The sequence below is a fragment of the Astatotilapia calliptera genome, chromosome 13 (assembly GCF_900246225.1).
Source record: "Astatotilapia calliptera chromosome 13, fAstCal1.2, whole genome shotgun sequence".
Lineage (NCBI taxonomy): Eukaryota > Metazoa > Chordata > Actinopteri > Cichliformes > Cichlidae > Astatotilapia > Astatotilapia calliptera.
Genome location: NC_039314.1, coordinates 27,768,153 through 27,788,694, shown reverse-complemented (window position 1 = coordinate 27,788,694; position 20,542 = coordinate 27,768,153). Strand labels below are relative to the sequence as shown.

The 20,542-nt window shown below is 41.3% G+C and overlaps 1 protein-coding gene across 2 annotated transcripts in view; it reads right to left on the bottom strand.

The window, feature by feature from the left end:
- Positions 1 to 525: 525 nt before the first annotated feature.
- nrg3a (neuregulin 3a) overlaps positions 526 to 20,542 on the bottom strand; it is a 344,868-nt gene continuing 324,851 nt past the window's right edge. For both annotated transcript variants that reach the window (XM_026189294.1, XM_026189295.1), the window contains 3 exons: positions 13,245 to 13,360; positions 10,793 to 10,978; positions 526 to 2,310 (listed from right to left, as the gene is read on the bottom strand). In XM_026189294.1, the coding sequence (XP_026045079.1) occupies positions 1,659 to 2,310; positions 10,793 to 10,978; positions 13,245 to 13,360 (954 nt within the window). In that variant the 3' untranslated portion in view covers positions 526 to 1,658. The remainder of the gene's footprint in view (positions 2,311 to 10,792; positions 10,979 to 13,244; positions 13,361 to 20,542) is intronic.

Below are 20,542 nucleotides of genomic sequence, written 5' to 3'. Positions count from 1 at the left end.
TCATTTTGGTAGGTTTTATATAAGTTTGCAGTTGTGTCACACAAATTTGAATGAATCCCGACACATTCCCATCCACATGGCGCTTTTCTCCGCCTGAAAAACAAATTCCTGTGCTTTCCCACAGTGGTGAACATTTTTCTGAGGGTTGTTGGCTTAATTTATAAAAATGGCTGTAGCTGTCCATCTACAGCCAGGAAACGGCACTGCATTTTAAAACATTTTGGTATTCAGTGCACAGAAAACCAGGAGCTCCACAAAATAAAGTGCTTCATGAATGCTGATCCCAGATGTCTTCAAGCTGGTGAAGTTGTGAAAAGGTCAAAAGTAACACTGCCAGTGTAAACCCTCAGAGTGATGTTATCCAGCATGCATCTACGGGCAGGTTGCTGTCTTTCAAGCAATCAATCAAAACAACAGTTATTTTGGAAAAGTCTTTACCAGAATTGCAACCATTGTTTTTATACTTTGTGACACCAGAGACATTTGGCTGTAACTTCATACAGAGATTCAAAAGCTTCCAATTCATAGGATACAACATAGAGACATTTATTTCTTGTTTCAATACCAAAACCATGTGGTTGTCCCTCCCATCAGCCCCAGAAAGCAGCATTGTTCATTAATAACCAAAAAAATGGAAAACAAAACAAACATCCACTCCCGTAGAGCCCCGTAGCCCACTGTCCTTCTCAGTCCTTCTGTTCATTCGTTCAAGCAACCAAATAATAATTCACAGGCGAGCGTGTGTGCATATGAGTGTGAAAATATAATTTGTAATAAAAACAAAAATAATCTAGACTGGTTTCCAACACTGGCCAAACTGGAGTCAGTATCTCCACAATCTGCCCTCCCAAATCCGAGTGGCTCCAAATGAAACCCTAGTTTTTCCTTGTCTCGTCCCTCGTGGCTTCCCAGCACAGACACACACACGCGCACACACAAAGCTGGGGAGTTTTTGTTTTGCGTCGTAAATCCTCAAAGTGTTTTTGATTACCACAGACGGCTGCGTTGTAATTCTTGGCTGGGTAACAGTTTTTCAAAAGGCAAAGGGGGGTGAAATTGGTGTGGTGGCTCCTTTTTCTCGTTGGTCGTTTTTGATTCCGCGCAGGCTCGCAGAATCCGATTCACGACTCGCGGACGTGCGGCGGGACATTAATGGAGTTCTTCATCGAGCCAGAACCAAAATGTGAGAATACAAAACCAAGAGAACGAAAAAAACAAACAAAAATAGTTACATCATTCCTGTGTTCTTCAACTTTACTTGGTCACTTTTGAATTCCATATATTTATATCCATATATATTTATATATATATATTTATATATTCTTTTTACAATTAAAAACACCATGGATCTGACAGACTATTTGGTTTCTTTTTGTCTAAGTAGAAGTGTTTCTCTTGTTTGGTAAATAAATGCATGTGAATATTTTTTTTTCTTTTTCCATACTGTCAGTCGGTGTAAAGGCGGCCACTCGAGAAGTGTTTGTATGCTCGTGTACATACAGTATGCATATCATCAGCACATTTCGGATTATCCATGATATTACATTTTTCTTTTTTGTTTTTTAATTCAGCATTTTCATTCTCATCCCACAGATGCAGAACACCAGAGTCTGTCAAACAGTGTAAAACAGTAAGTGAATGTCCTAAATCGTGCCCTCTCATTGGCCGGTTTGGCCCAGGTCTCTGTGTGATAGGCTGGGGCTGAGTAGCTGGGTCTGCGTGGGTCCGTTACAGCTCAGCGCCCCGGCACTTCCTCCGTTAACGTTCAGGAAGCAAACAGTTTCTCTGGCTTCCACCAGTGCAACCGTTGAGGTGCCGGTGAAGACTCCGCCCCCCTCCTGCTTCCTGTGAGCCAGCGCCAACGCCCTGAGTTGCTCCTGTGCCTCTTCGAGCAGCAGGGCCACCTCATCCTGCTGCCGTCCAATGGCAGACGAGCAGGAAGATGAAAACAACGGGGCGTGCGCTGCCTTTTCATTCTTCTCCTCCTTGCAAGGCATGGCCCCACAGGTGACTGACATCGTTGTGGTCGCTGGGGTGGTTTGCATGCAAGACACCTCATTGTCATGGTGACACTGCACAGATGGAATGATGGGAATAGAGCAGGAGCGGAACGGGGGAGGTGGGGAGTGGCTTTGACGGCGTCCCGGCCTTCTCAGGCTGCGAGTGGTGGGATTGGGTTCAGATGGAGGACACAGATGTGCGCGTACCTCCACGCAGCCGCTCCAAGGCGATGGCGACAATGCCTGCATCGCAGGAGCTTGCATATGTAGGAAGGTGTCATCACACTGGTTCTCTCCCTGCACTTGGACACTAGAGAAGAAGGAAAATGGGGAATGAAGACAAACAAGACAGAGACAAAAAAGGAAAAGGAAAGGAGTGAAGGTTATTCAGCTGGATAAAAACTTCCACACTTCACTTGGAGAAGTCATCGTGTCTCGGGTGTGTTTTCAACTCAATCGCTTTTTCAAACTCCCACGTTGAAGCCCTGACAGAATACACACAGGCGCAGCTCTCCGCCCTCTGCCATCTCACAGGCTAACCACGGATGCGGAGGGGGAAGAAGATGAGTCTGACATTTTTCTTTCATCTCTTTATATCCAAGTCTGCACACACGCACTCAAAAAAACCCTCAACTCCTTTACATAAGTAAGGAGGTAACAGAGAGTTCATTTTTTAATTATTGATTTTAATGACTGTGTTTGTGTCGGAGAGTGTGTGTTTAAGGTGGCGAGCTTTTCTCAAGGACAACTGAGGCAGTCACATCATGTGTGCTAATTTTTCCTCCTTAAAAAAAAGCAGAAAGTGGTTTTCGGTCAAGATCGTTCACTTTGAAAAGCTTTTGTGCACATAAAGTGCAAAACAGCACTCACGTTTTTAAATCAGCACCATAATACTCAGTGCCTGCTTCTCCTTCCTCACCCCTCAGATTTGAATGTTTTCACAAATCTGACTTGTGCTGCTTTACCTGTCAACATCCCGTGTATAGTACTGTATGTTCAAATGGCGCTGCTGGGTAAATCAGTATTTCAGTCCATTTCCATTTCTGTGCTCTACTGATTTAGTCTGTCTGTTCCCATTAGCCTTAGCTTGTTTGTCCTCGTGCTCAGCCTAGCCAAATTATACCTTTCATTGTGTGCCCGCTACTCTTTCACAATCAGTGGCGGCATTTACATGAACACAAGAAACCAGGTTACAGGCAGAGATCGGCTCACGGAGTAAAAAACACTGCTGTCTGGAGTGTTATTTATTTATTTGTTGTCAGAGCATTCAAAGTAAAAGGTGCGGTGAGACAGCAACGTAACAGGAGCCACTGCTTTTACCTTCCTCACAGTGAGAATACAGAACAGTTTTAACTTTGGGGTGTGAAAGCTGACTGCCAAAAGAGACCGAAACCATCAGTATTTGTGTCATTTTCAAGTCTGGCTTGATGCAAAGATGCACTGCTGTCACTTATCCTGTTGCACTGCTCCAACAGCAATACTGATGAACATTTGCTAATACACAGACATATAAAAGGCTCATTGCATTTTCATATTCATGTGAAGCAGGTTCGATGCAAGGTTATAGATGCGTGAGACGTTTTTGGAAGAGAGGGAAAGGAAGACGGAGATACCACTGTCGTTTGGAGTGCCCCAAAATTTGGTTGCTGCAAAGACAAAGTTGATATTGGGCTGATACAACTCTTGGTAATAGTTAGGAAAGGCTTATGATTGAAGATATTAAAATAAAATCATGATTATTTGTGATAATTGTGATTTGTGATTCACCTGTGATTGCTAACTGAAGCTCTGGCACAGAACTCACAGAGATCAGTCCACAAACATGACTTACACCCTTATATGTTTGTAAATGCTGGCACTGGGTGGAAATCATGAACTTTGAAGTAGAAACCGATTGCTAGCTTACAGTTACATGGTGAAAAAATGAAACCTAACTAATATTTAGTCAGCAATAAGGTGCAAAAAGATGGATCTAAGCACCAGAGAATGTTGGACGTCTTTGAAGGTGTAAGTTTGACACTTTGGCTGTCACCCTGTCCATATGCTAATGCACATACCTGCTATAGTTGGTAAATAACTCCATACATTACAAGGCAAAACATCCTGCTGTAAAAGCTAATACTTGGGTGTAATAACTGAGAGCATAAACATGTTAGCAAAATATTTACTGACACCACAAATCGAGTAAGAAGTAGGGTCATTTTCTCACAGACTTGTACGCAATCTTTTTGCAATCAGAGGATTTGTTTGTCTTCTTTATATAGACATAAAAATCTCGCTTATGCAGAAAGCGGGCACTAACCTGCCTGTATCAGCTCAATAAAGGCAATAACTGCTTATTAAACCACTACTGTTATTCCACACTTTTATCTCCATTGTAACTTTAGCCTCTACTTTCTTTGTGTCAATTATGGCGAGCGTCTGTATGGAAAATGAATAAAAGTGTGGAGAAGTCAGATTTTTTGTGCAACAGTATAGGCACTTGGGTCTTGTTATTCTGTCTTTCTTGAACATAAACGCTTTCGTCCTCTTTCCAGGACTGACCATTCCCCTCAGCATTATCAGTGTTTAAATTCAGCTGTAATCAAGAGCAGAGCTTCATTATCTTTGTGTAATAATTCATAATCCTTTGCCAAGCCAAGCCTTTATTGCCATGTTCAGATTAAACTTGGGGTCCCTCTTCCTTATGATACCCTCATCACACACGCTTCTGCTCTCCATCAAAGTGTGCAAAAATAGCGGTGGGTGGAGAAGGTGCCTTTTCAGACTCAAAGGAAATCGCATCCTTGTTTTATCTCCGCAGTGTTTTTCCGAGACATGAAAACCTCTCCGAAAACGACAGCGGAGGTTTAGTGGGCCCACAGAGAGGATCCTGCAAGCGATAAGAGAGGATGATGCGAGGGTGCTAATTCCCAAGATAACATTCACAGACAAATCTCTCTTTTGATGGGCTGAAACACAATCAGATTGCAAAAGTCTATGAAGCACAGTTCAAATATAGACCCCGGAGCGAAGCGGCAGCAGCTACGGGGGAATTACAGAGAGATTGTGTGCAAGTGAGGTGAGATAAGTGACCAGCCTTTTATCTTTAATGGGAGCTCATTACATGTACAAGTGTTAACAGTCATTTTCATTAATCTATTGCCCTACAGATCATTTCTTAATATATCCCTTGTTTCTGTTGATAAATTCAGAATACGATCCCTTTTGTTAAACGACGCAGTCATCTTACAACACTGAGAAACGTACAAAGAAGGAGCATGCGTGCATTTTATTTGCAGGTAGGTGTGCACGCCTACTCATCAAGACTTAAAAAAGCAGTGTTTTCTCTAATTGAAGGTTGTGCATATACGACAAATCGAGAGGAGGGGAAATCCAGCATGTCCCACAGAAAAAGAAAACAAATAAATTCATGCAACTTCTCTCCGTCATCCATTTTGTTGAGATAACACTAGGTTTCCCAGAGAGGTGTGAAAAGAAACGAGCAGCCTTTCTTTAAAACATTTCCAAACTGTCACGTTGTCTTCTCTTTCATGACTTTTTACTTCTTTGCTGCCGTTTTCTTAAAGGTTACTGCATTTAAAAAAAACAAACTACTTGTATCCCGAAGCTTATGCCTCTCTATCTCACTCAGACTCTATGCAGCAATGGCCAAATGTCTCCATGGCAACCCAGACAACCGTATTATGGGAGAGCGATGCTGCTGTCTGTCGGTCCACCTGCTCTTATGTGAAATCTTACATTAGGTGGCGAGTAAGCGAGTAGGTGAGTGAGTGCGTGCAGGTCAGTGACTCAGTCTGAATACATGCGTTTGAGCATGTGAGTACTAAGTGTGAGACTGAGTAAGCGAGTAAGCATGACCTCCTGTATATTTTGCACAACCTGCTCACGTGTTCGTACCCGAACTATGTGGGATTTTCATGCAGCATCTGTGAAAGCATGCATGAGTGTGCGTTTCCATGACAGGGAGTTGGAATGCAGTGCAGTGGAGCGCACGGATATTCTCTGGACAAGGGCAGAAGGATTTGAGCCAAGTTTGAGCACCAAAGGGTACGTAAGCTCTTAGTTTGTTTTTCTGCACATGAACATTGGACTACTTCGAAAAAATCAACCCAGGATATTTCCCCAGTTATCCTTTCCTCATGACCAGAGATGGGCAGTTCCTGTAATCCGATTACTTTTTTCAAGTAACGAGTAAAGTAAGGGATTACTATTGCAAAAACTGTAATTAGATTACCGTTACTTTCCTGTAGGAACGCTGCGTTACTGCGTTACTCAAACCGTGATTTTTTTGCGAGAATGTCTGACGACAGTGACGTAAACGAGTGTGACGTTCGTGACAAGAGCTGTGTGCAGATCAACAATGGATAATATATCGAGTGCAGGAGTGCGCTACCACATAATGGGAAACTCACAGAGAAACTCGCGGACTCTTCCACTGACCGCTGCGGCTCACCTGCACCAGGGTAAACCTCCGCCTGCCCCACTCCTGCTTTACAGGTGAAAATAGAGCAAAAGGACCGCTAGTCTTTGACTTTATTTATTTTCTGCTGTGTTTTACTTGCATCTATTTGAAAGACTGAGTGTAAAAACAAAAAAATATTTTATTTATGTGCTGGAATGTGCAGAAAATAGGTTTAAATGTTAAACTAATTTCTTCCAGTCAGAGAATGTTGCACATAATGTAATTTTTGCTTGATGCATAAAGTTAAAAGATTAAAACTAATAAAACAAGTTAAAAAAAGAGACTTTTCCATTTGATTACATTTTGTATGATGGATTATGCAGAAAAAGTAGAATTGGGCTGAAAGATCTATCGCTTTATCACCTCTTCAGGTTGTAAATCGTGTTTTTAAAAAGTAACTCAGTAACTAAGTAACCGATTACTTTTGAAAATAAGTAATCAGTAAAGTAATGGGATTACTTTTGGGGGGGAAGTAATCAGTAATTAGTTACTGATTACTTTTTTCAAGTAACTTGACCAACACTGCTCATGACACTACAGTAAGTACTTTGTGTGATTTAGGTGATGAACTGCCTGCAAAGAGCATGCAGGAGACACATAAATGGCAAATGTAGATTGGCCGGTATCAGTGGATTCAGACATTATGTGGGCTTTGTCTTTAACCTGCCAGTACTATTGTACACACTAACATATATATGAAAGGGAGAGCTACAGCATCTTCTATATGTGCAGCAAATGCACTCGGATTCTTCTTCTTTCAGCTCCTCTGGCTCTATCTCACCTTATCCCCTAGCATCCTCTTCTGGTCCTCCTTCCCCATTCAAATATTATGCCCCATACTCTGATGTTGGCCCGCCTAAACTAATGCTTTACTCAATTTAAGCTTAAACGTAGATCCAGCAGAATGCACATCACAACCAGTGGGAGCCCTTTGATAACCAAGATAAACTTGAAGCTGATGAAATTTGGACCAATCCAAGTCTGGTTTGCCAGGGTTTGTTTCTCACAGACTGCTTGGGCTAAAAAGAGGAATTATTTGGCCCAATCAGAGAGTCCTTACCAGGCTTACCAGAGCTACCACAGAAGCCTTGAGCTAACATATGAGCTGATTGGTTTGTGATCAGAGAACACTTGAGCTCATGTGGGCACTTTTGTTCTGACCAGACAGTTACTTCACTTTAAATCTAGGACGCCACTGATTAATCTGCTGACTGAGCACGTAATGGTTAATTTTAAAGGGGATTCCAGTACAGCCATATCCAGGCTGAGAGCTCTTACTGTGTTATCTGTTGTTGTTGAAGAATGTAGATAATTTTAAAAAACGGTAATAAAAATGGTTTAAGATTGCACTTCAGCAAATGCAATGGCTCTCTAGCATGCATCAACAGTCTCTTCAAACGTGTTCGGTTATTAAGACCTGGACTATAAATCTTGGTCCTTGCATATTGTTTATAAAGCTGAATTCTCTGTAAAATATCCTGTTACAAGTTTCTGGTTATGTAGCAGATCTGTACAATTTGTTTAAAGTCATCTTGTAAGTTCGGAAAATGTTGAACACAATAAAGGAAAACTGGTTGTAAAATGAAGACTTCATAGCCTAACCAAACTGGGTCAGTTGTCTTGTTTTAGCCATCAGTATATCAATCCACAGCTAGCTGAAATAGTTCTGGTGGTTATTACGGTGGGTTTGCTGCATTCCTTCAATTAAACAACTGAATTCTATAAGAATAACTATGATTATTTACATTAATTTAACAAAAAAGTAACTGATTCCGTTAAATTTGTGTTTGACATTTTCATTTCTGGTGGTGGACTTTAGGATTTGCAGGAAACACTTGAGTTGACCCGAGAGCCATTTGAATGGGACATTTGATTAAGGACACACTTATGCAGCTCAACAGTCGCTCTTTAGCGATGTTCATGCAAATGATGTGTAAATAAAGCTTCAGGAGCAGGGGGAGCTCACCTCCAATGCACATCACTGAATTTTTATACGCTGTTATATGAGTGAGAGCTTTTTGTCCAGCTGTGTCCATCTCCTCTGCCTCTTTATTTTAGTATGCATGTAGGTCATGCAGAGATTAATCCTGAGCTGGGACTGTTGGGACCTGAATGCCTGAAGTGAAGCTTGCCAGTCCAGGTGGGTAAAGCAGTGACTCATGATTCCCCCCTCAAAAAAAATGGGTCAGAGCACAGCATCTTTCACACCGAATAAATTTCTGCTAATCATTCGCTCTGGCTGCTAAGCACATACAGTTTCATCTGAGACATGTAACACAGGAGGGTTACATTTGAAATCTGTGATTTACCTGACAGAGTACGACAAGATGCAGATGTCCAGTCTGAATCTAGTCCTTAAAAGCACGGACCAGGTGAAATGTTTCCCTTGAACTTGTGCCACATTGCTGCAGACCACGACATAATGTGATCTCGTTTTTATCTTTTCTCAGCAGAGTGGAAACAAAATGGATGAAGGGGAGAAAAGTACAAAAAAGAAAGAAAATGCTGGCTTTTAAAAATATAAAAACAGAATTGACTTTGAAATATTCGCTCTTGAAAACTGTCTGTCTGTAGCACGGCTGCATTTTTCAGTTAATGATTTTTTTATTGAAATGACTCAGCATTTGGAAGATACAGAATGAAAGAAATCTAAAAAAAACCCCTCCAAACAAACCCAAGAATGAGGTGTCAATAAAATCTCCAGCCATCCTCGATCTTGAAGCAATCCTTACACCTAAAACCTGTCATACTCTACAGGCCTCAGTTCATGACGGTACAATTAGAAGACAAGTGAACATGCTTGTTTTAAAGGGCTGACAGGAGAAACCTCTCTCTAAAGAACACAGCAGCACATGTGTGTCTGAACTAACCGCAAGACTCGTGGAACAATGTCCTTTGGAAAGATGGGACTAAAGTGGAAATGTCTGGCCATAATGCACTGTGCATCGTCTGGAGAAAACTAAACACAGTTTAACTCAAAACATCTTTTATATTTTAGATTCTTCAAAAAAGCCACGCTTTGCTTTGATTACTGCTTTGCACACTCTTGGCATTCTCTCGATGAGCTTCAAGGATTTTCCAGAGATGCTGAGCACTTGGCCCTTTTGCCTTCACTCTGCTCATCCCAAACCATCTCCACTGGGTTTAGGTCAGGTGACTGTGCAGGCCAGGCCTTCTGGTGTAGTACTCCATCACTCTCCTTCATTGTCCTGTTGAAGAATAAACGATGGTCCAACTAAGCAGGATGGGATGGCATGTTGCTGCAGGATGCTGTGGTAGCCATGCTGGTTCAGTGCGTCTTCAAGTTTTGAATAAATCCCCAAGAGTGTCACCAGCAAAGCATCCCCACAAGATCACACCTCCCCCTCCATGCTTCACGGTAGGAACCATGCATGCAGAGACTATCCCTTCACCTTTTCTGCACTGCGAAAAGACATGGCGGGTGGAATCAGAGATCTCAAATTTGGACTCATCAGACCAAAGCACAGATTTCCACTGGTTTAATGTCCATTCTTTCTGTTTCTTGGCCCAGACTAATCTCTTCTGTTTGTTGCTTTTCCTTAGTAGTGGTTTCCTGCAGCTATCTGACCATAAAGCTGTATTTGTGCAGTTTCCTCTGAACAGTTGATGTAGAGATGTGTCTGGATCTCTGTTTGGCATTATCTGTAATTTCTGACGCTGGTGACTCGGATTAATTTATCTTCAGCAGCAGAGGTGACTCTTGGTCTTCCTTTCCTGGGGCGTCCTCGTGTGAGCCAGTTTTGTCATAGCGCTTGATGGTTTTTGTGACTGCACTTGGGGAATTTACTGTAGTTTAGTTCAGTTCTTATAGTAATGATGGACTGCTGTCGTTTCTCTTTACTTAGCTGATTGGCTCTTGCCATAACAGTTGTCAAATAGGGCTGTCAGCTGTGTACCAACCTGACTTGTGACAACACAACTGCTGGTCCCAACCCCATTTAGAAGGCAATAATTTCCACAAATGAACCCTGACAAGGCACACCTGTGATGTGAAACGATTTCAGGTGACATCATCATGAAGCTCACTGAGAGAAGGCCAAAGCTGGCCAGTGCTACTTTGAAGAATATAAATTATAAAACATATATGGAGTTATCATTTTTTTCTTTGCTACATAACTCCATATATCTTGCATATATTTGATGTCTTCAGTATGTACCTCCAACTTTTAGTAATAAAATTAAAGAAAAACCATTAAATGTGAAGGTGTGTTCAAACGTTTGACTGGTAGTGTCTATATATATATTTATTCTTTTATGTGGATTAACATTTTTCATTTGCAGGTATCTACCTTCAGTAAATTCTTACCCTCTTTGTGCTTCTGCTTCCTTCTCAGATGAATCCACTTCCTGAAGGTGCTGGTAGGCGGGGCCAGAATACTTGGAAACTCCAATTGGGTTTAATCTTCCTTTGGGTATGGGTGGAGTCCGGCGAGGAGCTGACCAATGGGCTGCCCGCATTCTCTGGTCAGGGCTGTGAGACAGGGAACTGCTTCTGAGGAAGATAAAAGAAGTTAAATTAATTTAAAAAGAGTATTTGTGCTGTTTAATTAGATTTTTGCAGTTACGTGTGCTGGCATGTTACTCTGTAATGTTATGCTAGCAGTGCACATTGATTCTTACAGCTCTGTTTTGATCATGGCTCATTTTAAATTTGCTTCTTTCAGCTGGCGTGTTGCTAATGCTCATTTCCAGCTCTAGTTGCTAAATTGGTAACCCTAGAGTTTATTTATTTACTAGCTGCTCATATGTCAGTCAACTCTCATTTGCCATTGCTTTAAGTACTTGTCTTGAACTTGGGAAAAGTTTAACTTAAAACTTGCCTACTTCAGCTTACTAGCAGCGAGTTCATCCATTGGTCCTAGCAGAACATCCATGTACAGTATTGCTTTGCAGCAAGCTCTTGCTCTTCTGGCCCAGAAACACCTTTCTATGTTTCTTGCTCTCTCTTGTTCACCTCATAAGTGAAAAAGCCAGGACACGTTCTCTTGCTTCTAACAGTCTTTCTGAGCACATTCATCATCTTTAACTTCATGTATATGCTGATTATGTCATGTGGCTCCACCCCCATTTGCTGGCTGAACCTTTAAATATTCACTGTTGATCACTACCAAAGCGCCGATCTTTATAGTTGTGTGATGAAAGTGTGAAAAGTGAGAATTAAAAATTGATAAAAAAAGCTCCCTGTGCTGAAGTTCCAGGGTCTCCAAAATGATTACTACAGAAGGTCATGTAGCAGAAAAAGGATATGTGCTCGGAGTTTCATCAGAAGAAAAAAGAGGAAAAAAACACCTTTGAAGAAACTTGCTTTACTCAAGAAGCAAATTCCCTCTTCATGCTGCTCTTGTATTTTGAGTTTAGCTTTAAAGTTTTTTCTTTTTTTTGTCCAAACACCATTTCAAGCTTTCATTCATAAAACGCTGCAGTTTTAAAGGCTAGATTTTCCTCTAAAAATGGGCTTCTTGGCTGTAACAACTGGAAGCTTACAGTCAGACTTTTAATAGTGCTGGCAGAGTTTTCTATAAAGGCTTTTATGTGAGATAAATCCTGCAACACTGAATTAGTCTTGGGCTGTTTTTTTCCCAGCTATTTTAGACTGTGGTGTCCCAGAACACTCTGGGATCCCGACAATAGCCTCTAACTCTCTCCCTGAGCTGATGAGGTTGCAAAAAACAAACCCTGATTGGTTTCTAATAAAATCATTTGTGGTAAGAGGAACCAAGTAATGTTTTTCTTCACAGAGAACAACCACATATAGAGAAAAAGGAGGGAGGAAAGTCTTGCAGGAGTTTAGCCAAAAGGTTAGACAGGTGGACTTTGTGGTTGGAAGGTTGTCTGATCCTATTTCTGGTTTGTCTGGGAAAATCTCATCTCAACTACTGCTTGAATCCACTTGAAGAAAGGAGATTAACCCCCAGCTGCTCCTGGAGTTGCTTAGCAGTAACAGGTAGAAATCCATGTGTGCGCTGACAGGCGGATGCCTTTAACTGAACTGCCATAGTGAAGAGAAGGCCAAAAATAAAAGCATTACACATGATGTTTGACGATTTCCAACTGGGTCAGTGTTTAAAAGGGGTTGAGTTTAGATTTAATGATAAATTGAAAGTCTTTTTCACACACATGCTGACATGAAATCTGCTATTAAATCAGTGCTTCGTTTACCGAAATTCCCTTGAACTGTGAAATCAAAATACCGGCAAATGGTCTAATGTATAAACTCAATCTGCAGGAGCTCCCTGCAAAGTGCTGTGAATGTGTTTGCTCGTGTGTACTGTAACAGAAAAAAACAGCTTTGGCAAGGATTTGAATGTGAACTCTCAGAAGCAGACACTCCTGTGTGCATGTTTGAGTGTATTCCTGCTGACGAACATGCCAAAATCCCAGGCAGCTCTGACACACCGCTGAACGCTGTGAGGAAAGACCGACTGGGATATACACGTCTGCGCTGGCTTGTGTTCTTCTGATTTTATCTCTGTCTCATCTCCTCTGTGTTCATGACTGTTATGGATATGCTTATTAATGTGTTTATAGCTATAATTATAATTACTATCATTCTTCTATAAATCAGCAATTAGCTTTGTCTGCACTGTAATGTGGATAATTCAATTTCTCTCTTCACTGAGTCTATGCTGATTACAGGAAAGGACATTGAAGTTGCCCATTGTTGCTATATTCTGCATTATTACCGTTTCCTGCAGTGAACAGAGGGGGAGTACAACATAAAGCCTGGATGTCTCTGCATGTGCAATTAAATGTCATACCTGTGATGTTTTACTGTGCCTCTGGAGCTTCTGGGTGGCGCAGTCGTGATGCTGCAGTGTGAAAAGCTGGACTCGCAGACGTTTCCCTGGCGAGACTGGGATGGCCGTTTGCAGCACTGGGGAAACAGAAGAGAAAAAGCAAAATAAATGCAACATATTAGGACGAATCCTTCACATGCATTTTAACATATGATGTTAAAGTTTGCTCAGACTGAATCTGCTCCTTTCTAATCATAATATATTTAGATTTTTTTAGACGAGGAGTGTCTTCTGCCTCGATTGTGGGGGCTGATCGTGAAAGAGTCAATTTATGCTGTTTCCGTCTTCTCCCACCTTTCACAACACAGTTCTTTCCTGACTGAGGTGTATTGTGCTGTGTGGAGAACAGAGGGAGGTTGCTGCTATCTTGATGAATTCAAGAGCACAAAGGCATCTGGTTGTGCCACAGCTCTTCAAGCAACAATGAACTGTGTCACAGATACCCTTGATTTCTGAATATTTTATGTTGCAACAAGGCAAAAAAGATAAAAAAAATAAGGCAAGATGGATTGCTGCATTGTGATTGTATGCATAACTAAGATGATTCAGGGTCTCGGGGTTATCCCTTAGTTATGCTGCTGTGGACTCCTGCAGGATTTCATGTCATACACTGAGCACTTCTTCTCCACTCACCTCTCCTCCCTCCCAACATGTTTATATACCCCTGCAGCATGTGCAGGGATCATAGGAGATCGTAGTATTTTGAGGCCTTTACTTCACATTATAAAAAGCCTGAATTGACTTTAAGTGAATATTATAGGTAAAAGGCAGAAATTCTAATAACTTTATTTTTTATTTAATCACTAGTTTATCTTCTGTGCATTTATAACCTAGGGTACAGTCACACTAGTTTAAAGAGTGGTCGAATACTGAGGCATGACCGAAATTATTGCTACCATGTGATCTCCCTGCTTTGGGAAGCGCGATCAGGTCTGAAACCACTTGCAGTCAGCTGCTGTGTTCAAACCAGCTGTGCTGAGGCAGCAACAGAACGGCAATAAGATCGAGTGTGTCTACTATCAGTTCTTGATTGAAATAGGTCAAGTTGTCACACACATGCAATCTTTTTGCAATAAGACAGTAAATAACTGATAATCTGTTGTCATCTCCATCAGATGTGTAGAGCGAAGCTTTCAGGAGCCACACATCAGGTATCAGCCTAGACTGAGTTTTACACATTTTTTTCTCTCTGAAAACAGTGTGACAGTTCAGATAAATCAGAGGAGGCCAAAAAAGAATCGGTATGTAGTATGTTTATGATTCAGGGGTGTTAGAAATTTAAATTGTTATAAACTATTCCTCCATGTAAACCTGACATCTAGTTTTAGAAGCCAACATAATGTATGTGGAAGAACATTGGCATTATTTACTGTAAGGTTCCGAGTTGTTGGTGTGTTGGTGCGGTTACTGTGCCACATGTATAAATGCATACATCGTTCCATGTTTTTCTGCAGTGTGTGAAACTGCGATTTGGAATTATGCACCAGCGCAGCATTTCTGCAGAAACGATATGCGCACAGTTTGTTGGCTTTGCAACTGATGGCGCAGCTCCTGCAATGGGCTGATGGACAGGAACAGCCAGATTCTTGGGTGAAAAGGTCAACCCAACCTTGACAGTCATTCACTGCCATTGAGAGTTAGAACTTGCAGTTTTACATCATGTAAAATGAAAGAGAAAGTTTCAGAGCTGAATCATGTTTGTTAACTCTCAAAAGTCCAAATTACTCCTAAAAGTCAGCTGCTGTTCTCAGAAAAGCTCCATCCTTGTATGGAGATTTACAAACGTGAGCTTAAAAAAGAAGAAGAAAAAGAAAAAATAGCGATGTCTGCAGAAAAAGAGAAAAAAATCATCTGTGGAATGTTTCCTTAGGATTCTGCTATAAAGAAATAAACAACATTGCACTAAACTGACAGCACAAAGCATTTTTACATCATTTCATATTAAAAATTGAAGTTAAGTGGCACAGCTGGTCAAATGCCGCCACTTGAATGGGGGATTTAATTCTGGCATGTTAAACCATTTGTACTATTGTGTTTGATTGAGAGTGTCTGAAGAAGAAAGTGTGAGGCTGGGAATACTGCACAATATTACGAACCCAGAAATTATGAGTTATTCAGATGCGATACACTAACACAGTCCCATAGCTGCAAACATGACAAATGTGTTATATAATGGTGCATATGGAGGGAAGTAATAGAAAAACAGGGATGTTGCTCCGTGTATGCACACTGCTGAGAAAAGACATGGATGGGAAAAAAAACAAGGAAATCATGGATCTGAGGTACAATATCCAACTCTTGGTCCTGGGGGAGCAGGAGAGCATCCTAGCTGTCATGAATGAGAGGTGGGGTACACCCTGTACAGTTGGACTGTCCATCACAGGACTAATACAGATAGACCACAACTCACAGCTACACCTACGGCTAATTTAAAAACCACCAGACCAGATCTTGGGTATGTGGGAGGAAATGCGCACAGGGAGAAGATTCAAACTCGACAGTGACTCCAATGCAAAGAGGAGATTTGTACGCAAAACCTTGATGACATGAGCCCACTGTGTTACCCACTGAAAGCACTGATGTCTAAACAATATATTCAAATTATACACTGAGGCGATATAGACAATTTGTTCCTGTATTTAGTGTAATTCAGGCATTTGCAATTACAATAATTCATCTCTCATCATTAATAAGGTAATAAGCTGAACACACAATCAGCTGCCCATCACCTTAGTACAGTGTTTACAGTACTGTAAAGGATTTTACATTTACTAACAGGTGAGTGTGTACATTTTCCTTTGTGGTTTTCTTTGTGAGACAAAAGAAAATCCCTGGCTAGCTTTTAGTTCAGATTGTTACTCCAGGGGAAATTAATAAGCTTGTTGTTGGCATGCAATGAAATAAAATCCATACACTCAGAAATAAATGTACTCTAGGGCAAGCAACTCCTGGACAATGTAGTCAGTGTACTCAAGCTAATGGCAAAGAGGTGTTTTCAGTAACATAGAAGTACTTGGAGTTACTTTTCTCAGTAGGCAACATTATTGACTTACTTCCAGTGTGTCTGCACTGTCGGGTGTGTGTATCGTTCTGTTCTGTCTGGTGTTGCACTGTCTTTGTTTTATTTTTTTGTAATTTTTGCACATTTATGTAACCCTGTGTTGATGTTATATGTCATATGTAGCACCATGGTCTTAGAGGAACGTTGTCTCACTTCACTGTGTACTAAACCACTGCACATGGTTGGAATGGCAATACAGCCACTTTACTTGACTTAACATTACTTTTTACAACATTAAGACTCAATGATTCCACTATTCATATAAATAATTACACTCATGGAGAGATGGACAGTGGGCAACACACTGCCCAATATAAGACGTTGAAGACGTTTCACCTCTCATCCGAGGAGCTTCTTCAGTTCTAAGAGCATTTGGTGACAAAGGTCACTCTTTCGAGGATGCCAATGTTCTCATCTTGGACAGAGAAGACAGACGGTTTGAAAGAGGAGTGAAAGAAGCCATCTATGTCCAGTGTGAATGACCATCTTTGAACAGAGGCGGGGGTTTATGTCACCCACTGCCTGCCATCTATAATCCAGTTTTGAGTTCCCTTCTCAGACGCCTTAACGCCCACTCACACCCTGGGCCATCTGACCTCAGGAAATTGCATGATGGGGGGGGCTCACTGTGGTTCACACCTTGACTCATGTGATTAGGTAGAGGATCAATAGGGGGTCCATGACCGTCTTGGGGGGACACTCCCATAGGGTTTAAAATCTGGGACTCTCCACCAATTGCTCTTAGAACTGAAGAAGCTTCTCAGATGAAACGTCTTCAAGAAACGTAAAGAAGTCCAGAAGCTTTTTTTCCAAGCAAATAACTGCAAAGTAATGTTTAATAAAGGTAATACAAAATTAACTTAAAATATGGGTGGCTGTAGCTCAGGTGGTAGAGCAGGTCATCTACTGATCGTGGTTCGATTCCCGGCTTCCCCTAGTCTGCATGCCAAATATCCTTGGGCAAGATACTAACCCGAAATTGCTCTCCGATGCATTCATCGGAGTATGAATGTGTGTGAATGTCAGTTGTGCTGGTGTGAATGGGTGAATGCACAAGTTGTGTAAAGCACTTTGAGTGCTCAGAAGAGTGGAAAAGCGCTATATAAGAACCAGTCCATTTACAAAATTAACTTAAAATATTATTTTTCTCAGTAGCACTGAAGCAAAATTGTTTCTTTTTAAAGTACATTAATATTCTAATGTAAAATGTTATTTTTAAAAGTAATGTTAGCCATCACTGGTCTGCTCTTTGTGCTATTTTGCCATTTTTTTGTTGGCTTAGTGAAGAAGTCGTCTTGGTGGTATTTGACCAAATTTACCACGTCCTTCAGTTTGTCCACTATCCATTCGTCCTGCGTAACTCCAACACATCTCTCAGTTTACTGCTTTCTCTTTCTTTTGCTTTCTCATCCACATTGATCCCTTATCCCCTCTTTCTATCTTGCAGCCTTCATGGCAGGATGTCTAAATTAGCTCTATCACTGTACTATGTGGGTCTCAGGTTCTTTCTTTTAACTCTCCTTCTGCTCGTTCCACCTCTGGAGGGACAGATATGCAATAAAACAAAGCAGTTCTTTGATTCGACACTTCACAATGCGCTTGACAAAGCAAACTCAGTCAGCTACATGGCAGCTGCGAACTCCTGAAAAGAACACAGGACAGCACAAGAAAGTGCTTTGAGCTTTAAACTTTAAAAGGCTTAAAGATGCAAGAGGACTGCTGATTTGATTTCTTATCTATAACACATACGTATCAGTGGTTTGGATCTATCTGGTGGTGACAGTTTTCTCTCCTCAGCATTATCTCGCCATCGTCTAGACAGTAACTTCCACACTTTTGTAACTTAAGTAAGCGAGACCTACTTTTGTGCAATTCTTTCCCCCAACTTACTTTTATGTCTTCTACAGTTTGATGTCTGACTAACAAGACTGTCACAGACACAGTCCCTTTAGTGGACCCTCTCCAGGACACCAGTCTCGTTAGCATCACAGATGCTGCCATGGTGATGTGACCATGCAGACAGTGGAAAACCTCATTTGTACCTCAAAAGCCACGACGCACTTTCTATAATTATTGAAGTCGTGTCATACTTTATATAGGCTACCATCTGAACTAAAGTGGGCGCATCAGATGATCAGAGTATGTTCAGTGAATATTATCAAAATGTATTTGCAAACAATTTAAACTTTTATCACTGGGCTACACTTACTACCATAAAATAATGCAGAAAATCAGAGTGCTCGCTTGATTCATGGCCTCTGTAAAAGGAGGATATTTCTTAGGGCATTGCTACCTTAAGCTAGACAATATATATTGACCATATAGGCTCGTGAACACAGAACCGTGGTATCTGATGTTTGGTTTCCAAAATAATAATAATAATAATGGATACTTTATTGATCCCCATGGGGAAATTACTTGTTTTTCTCTGCATTTGACCCATTCACTCAGTGAAGCAGTGGGCAGCCCACTAAGCAGGCGCCCGGGGAGCAGTGTGTAGGGACGGTACCTTGCTCAGGGGTACCTCAGGGTAGCCGTTAAGTGGATTCGAACCGCCGACCTTCCGATCATGGGGCGACCACTTTACCTACTGAGCTATCCCTGCCCCTAAAAGCTAAGAATGTCACAGAAAAATGGCTTCAAAATGGGACTTCACAAACCAGCGGGTAATATGTCCATCTTTTATATGCAGTGGCATGCTCCAGGGTTTGTCAAGCTTCATAAAATCATAAAATCATGTTTCGGCCTCTGCTACTTTGATTGGTTTGCTGTAAATCTTTAAACAATCTGCAACTGCGATAGTAAATCAAAGGACTTCCCCTGTGTTTTGCCCTCATGGAATGAAATAAAAAAATGAAACGATTTCTAAGAAACGATGAGTTAAAACCAAATCGTCATGTAGCTGTATCACAGGCTCTGCTCTCGTTTTGACACCGTGTACATCCGAGTCGCTAATTGATGCAGAAACTACCAGTGAGAAATTATTCTTTCCCCGGCCACTTAAATCAGGAAATCAGATCATTTAAGAGTGGGGAAATCGCACCAGTGACCTGTTAATTAATTCAGTGGATGAAACTGTATCCACCTGTGCTAGTCATAACTAAAGGAATGCCCAAGGTAAGTCATAGGAAATGCTTTACTTTTCCAGTAACACACAAAGTATTGCGTTAAATGAATTTACCCGTTCGCTGCCTAGCAGCTCAAAGAGAGGAAAGTGCCTTCGATCTGTTAATGCCGACTCTGCGAGGTTCAGCAGCCACTTTTTTTCAGTCTGAAAATAGATTTAAGCTTAAGAAAGATCGCCTGAGGAAAAACTGGAAACTGTGTGCATGCGTCATCCAGCAATACTGACTGTTTATAGAGGTCATCAATATAAATGTAATATTTTTTTGCACAGCTGCAGGCAAAGAAACTCTTTAGCTCCACAAACGTGAGCAGATACAACCAGCAAAAGTAATCATGGCTTTGACAGTGACTGCGCCCAGTCTGGACGCTCGTGGTGCGTGGAGCACATAAAACAGCTACGTGTGTGCGTGAGCGAGCGCACATGTACTTTAATAGATGTTTTAATCTCTAAGATAGGCACTATATGCCTCTAGAATTTTTCTTTTCATCTTTTTAAACACTGACAAACTATGTGGACTGAACCAGAGATGGTTTTATGATTCGCGCAGCCATCATGGAGTCTTTAACTGTTTCACAGCTAAACACATGCACTCCAGTCTCAGAAATACGCTTAGCATAGCGGGCTCAGTACAGCGCCGCTCATGATGAAGTCAGGGCAGTTTTAATTATGCGGAAATGGCAGACGGACTCTGTGGGACACCTCAAGAATTCATGATAGGGTGGTAAAACCTGATTGATAGAGAAAGACTGACTCGCTCAGAGCTGCTCTTTAGTTCACTGCTTAATCAAATACTTCCAACAAAGGGCCCTGCGGTGCTAATCAGAAGTGTTCATTTTCTATTGCTGGCCACTGCTGGAATGTTCTGCCGACTTTGGCGTGACCCACATGATCACAGGGGTCTAGATCTACTTGTAGCTACTGCAAAATGAGATGAAAAGTACGAATCTAAATGAAAGTTGGGTATAATAATAAAACGAAAATGTGTCTGTGTAGTGAAAAAATGACACAGAAATGAATGTGTGTGTGGCTGTTTTGTGTGTATGTAAGATCCTAATACACCATTGACCCCAT